Source organism: Colobus angolensis, unplaced genomic scaffold (assembly GCF_000951035.1).
Source record: "Colobus angolensis palliatus isolate OR3802 unplaced genomic scaffold, Cang.pa_1.0 Scaffold130, whole genome shotgun sequence".
Taxonomy (NCBI): domain Eukaryota; kingdom Metazoa; phylum Chordata; class Mammalia; order Primates; family Cercopithecidae; genus Colobus; species Colobus angolensis.
The window spans coordinates 1,570,980-1,573,815 of record NW_012114253.1 but is presented as its reverse complement, the minus strand read 5'-3'; the positions used below and the strand labels follow the sequence as shown (position 1 = coordinate 1,573,815).

Sequence of the window (2,836 nt, the reverse complement as noted above, 5' to 3'; positions counted from 1 at the left end):
TTTTTTTTTTTTTTTTTAAACCTGGTAGAGTAACACTTTTAATGTTGTCAACTGTTAAGATATTTAATATCTGAGAAGACACAGAGTTCAATATTAAATATCTTAACAGCTAACAACATTGAAAGAGTTACTCTACCAGGCTCTTACAAAGAAACATAAGATTTGGGTTTGAAAACAAAACAAAACAAAACAAAACACACACAAAAAACAAAAGTAGGCCAAGAATGGTAACCGGTGCCTGTAATCCCAGCTACTTGGGAGGCTGTGGCAGGAGAATCGCTTGAACCAGGGAAGTAGAGGTTGCAGTGAGCTGAGATTGTGCTACTGCACTCTAGCCTGGACAACAAGAGCAAGACTTCATCTCAAAAAAAAAATAAAATGAAAGGCCGGCCACAGTGGCTCACACGTGCAATCCTAGCACTCTGGGAGGCCGAGGTGGGTGGATCACTTGAGTTCAAAAGTTCGAGACCAGCCTCGCCGACATGATGAAACCTCGACTCTACTAAAAATACAAAAATTAGCTGGGTATGGTGGCGGATGCCTGTAGTCCCAGCTATGTGGGAAGCGGAGGCAGGAGAATCGCTTGAACCCGGAAGGCGGAGGCAGGAGAATCCCTTGAATCTGGGAGGCAGAGGCTGCAGTGAGCCGAGACGGTGCCACTGCACTCCAGCCTGGATGACAAGAGCAAAACCTGTCTCCAAACAAACAAACAAAAAAACTATACATGGAGATATGAAGAGAAACACATAATGGGGCAAAAAAAATAAGACCAACAAAAAAGGTTTATTCTTAGCTAAAAGTAATCCTTCCTCAGTATTTAATCTATCTCCTTTTCCATGAAAAGGCAGCTAAAGGAAGTAACACATCATGTTTTAAAGGCCAGGCCAATGGCTCATACCTGATGTCCACTCTAAGCTTAGGATAATACTGAGACACATATTTCCTGATGAGACTGTAGGAAGCTTCTTTAGGCTCACAAAGGCGAGTAAAGGCCAGTGGGAGGACATCCTCCAATTTTACTTGTGGTTCTGGATCCACCGCAGAACTCCTATTCTGAAAAGTAATTATCAAAAATTATGATCATTATAGAATGTAAATGCTTCTACATACAACTCAAGGGTTTTCCTCAGTTGATGATCAAATTTGTCAATTTTGTGGCAACTTCTTTGATATAAAATTTTCCACTGAGAGCATTAAAAATACATAGAAAAGCTGGGTGTGGTGGCTCACACCTGTAATCCCAGCACTTTGGGAGGCCAAGGTGGGCAGATCACTTGAGGTCAGGAGTTCAAGACCAGCCTGGCCAACATGGTGTAACCCCCCTCTACTAAAAATAAAAAAATTAGCCTGTAATCCCAGCTACTCGGGAGGCTGAGGCACAAGAATTGCTTGAATCCAGGAGGTGGAGATTGCAGTGATGCAAGACGGAGCCACCACACTCCAGCCTGGGTGACAAGTGAGACTCCATCTCAAAAAAAAAAAAACAACAACAAAACAAGAAAAGCAGCCAGGCGTGGTGGCTCATGCTTGTAATCCCAGCACTTTGGGGTGCTGAGCTGGGCTGATTACCTGAGGTCACAAGTTCGAGACCAGCCTGACCAACGTGGTAAAACTCTGTCTCTAATAAAAATACACAATTAGCCAGGACTGGTGGCATGCACCTGCAATCTTATTTACTCGGGAGGCTGAGGCAGGAGAACCACTTGAACCCGGGAGGCGGAGGTTGCAGAGAGCCGAGATTGCGCCATCGCACTCCAGCCTGAGCAACAAGAGCAAAACTCCGTCTCAAAAAACAAAAAAAACACATAAAAGTAAAAAGGAGTATAGACTTTAAAGGTCCTAATTTATGAAGTGCAGCACCAGAAAGTAATGCATAAAGTTCATTTTGAAAGTGTTTGAGGCCGGGCGCGGTGGCTCAAGCCTGTAATCCCAGCACTTTGGGAGGCCGAGACGGGCGGATCACGAGGTCAGGAGATCGAAACCATCCTGGCTAACACGGTGAAACCCCGTCTCTACTAAAAATACAAAAAAATTAGCCGGGCGAGGTGGCGGGCGTCTGTAGTCCCAGCTACTTGGGAGGCTGAGGCAGGAGAATGGCGTGAACCCGGGAGATGGAGCTTGCAGTGAGCTGAGATCTGGCCACTGCACTCCAGGCTGGGGGCAGAGCGAGACTCTGTCTCAAAAAAAAAAAAAAAAAAAAAAATATAGCCGGGCGCGGTGGCTCAAGCCTGTAATCCCAGCACTTTGGGAGGCCGAGACGGGCGGATCACGAGGTCAGGAGATCGAAACCATCCTGGCTAACACGGTGAAACCCCGTCTCTACTAAAAATACAAAAAAATTAGCCGGGCGAGGTGGCGGGCGTCTGTAGTCCCAGCTACTTGGGAGGCTGAGGCAGGAGAATGGCGTGAACCCGGGAGATGGAGCTTGCAGTGAGCTGAGATCTGGCCACTGCACTCCAGGCTGGGGGCAGAGCGAGACTCTGTCTCAAAAAAAAAAAGAAAGTGTTTGAAAACTCTATGAAAAAAGGATAAAAAGCTTCAGAGTCGTAAAAAAAAAAAACAAGTTTAGAAAAACATTATTTCAATTTCTGATATAAATGGGTACAAAACATTTCACTTTATTATTGCAGAAATACTTTACACAAATGAAATTATACGTGTTGGGGAGAAGAATATTAGTATTTACAAAAACCGGAAGAAAAATTAGATCTGGGTAGTTTTTGGGTATAGTATTCAGTAAAAATGTACTTTTAGGCTGGGCACAGTGGCTCATGTCTATAATTTCAGCATGCTGGGAGGCCGAGGCAGGCAGATCACCTGAGGTCAGGAGTTGGAG

General features: G+C 44.9%; 1 protein-coding gene across 1 annotated transcript in view; it reads right to left on the bottom strand.

Moving 5' to 3' along the window:
• HP1BP3 (heterochromatin protein 1, binding protein 3) overlaps positions 1-2,836 on the bottom strand; it is a 49,044-nt gene that overhangs the window by 25,381 nt on the left and 20,827 nt on the right. The window contains exon 8 of the mRNA XM_011934066.1: positions 899-1,053. Coding sequence (XP_011789456.1) covers positions 899-1,053 — 155 coding nt within the window. The remainder of the gene's footprint in view (positions 1-898; positions 1,054-2,836) is intronic.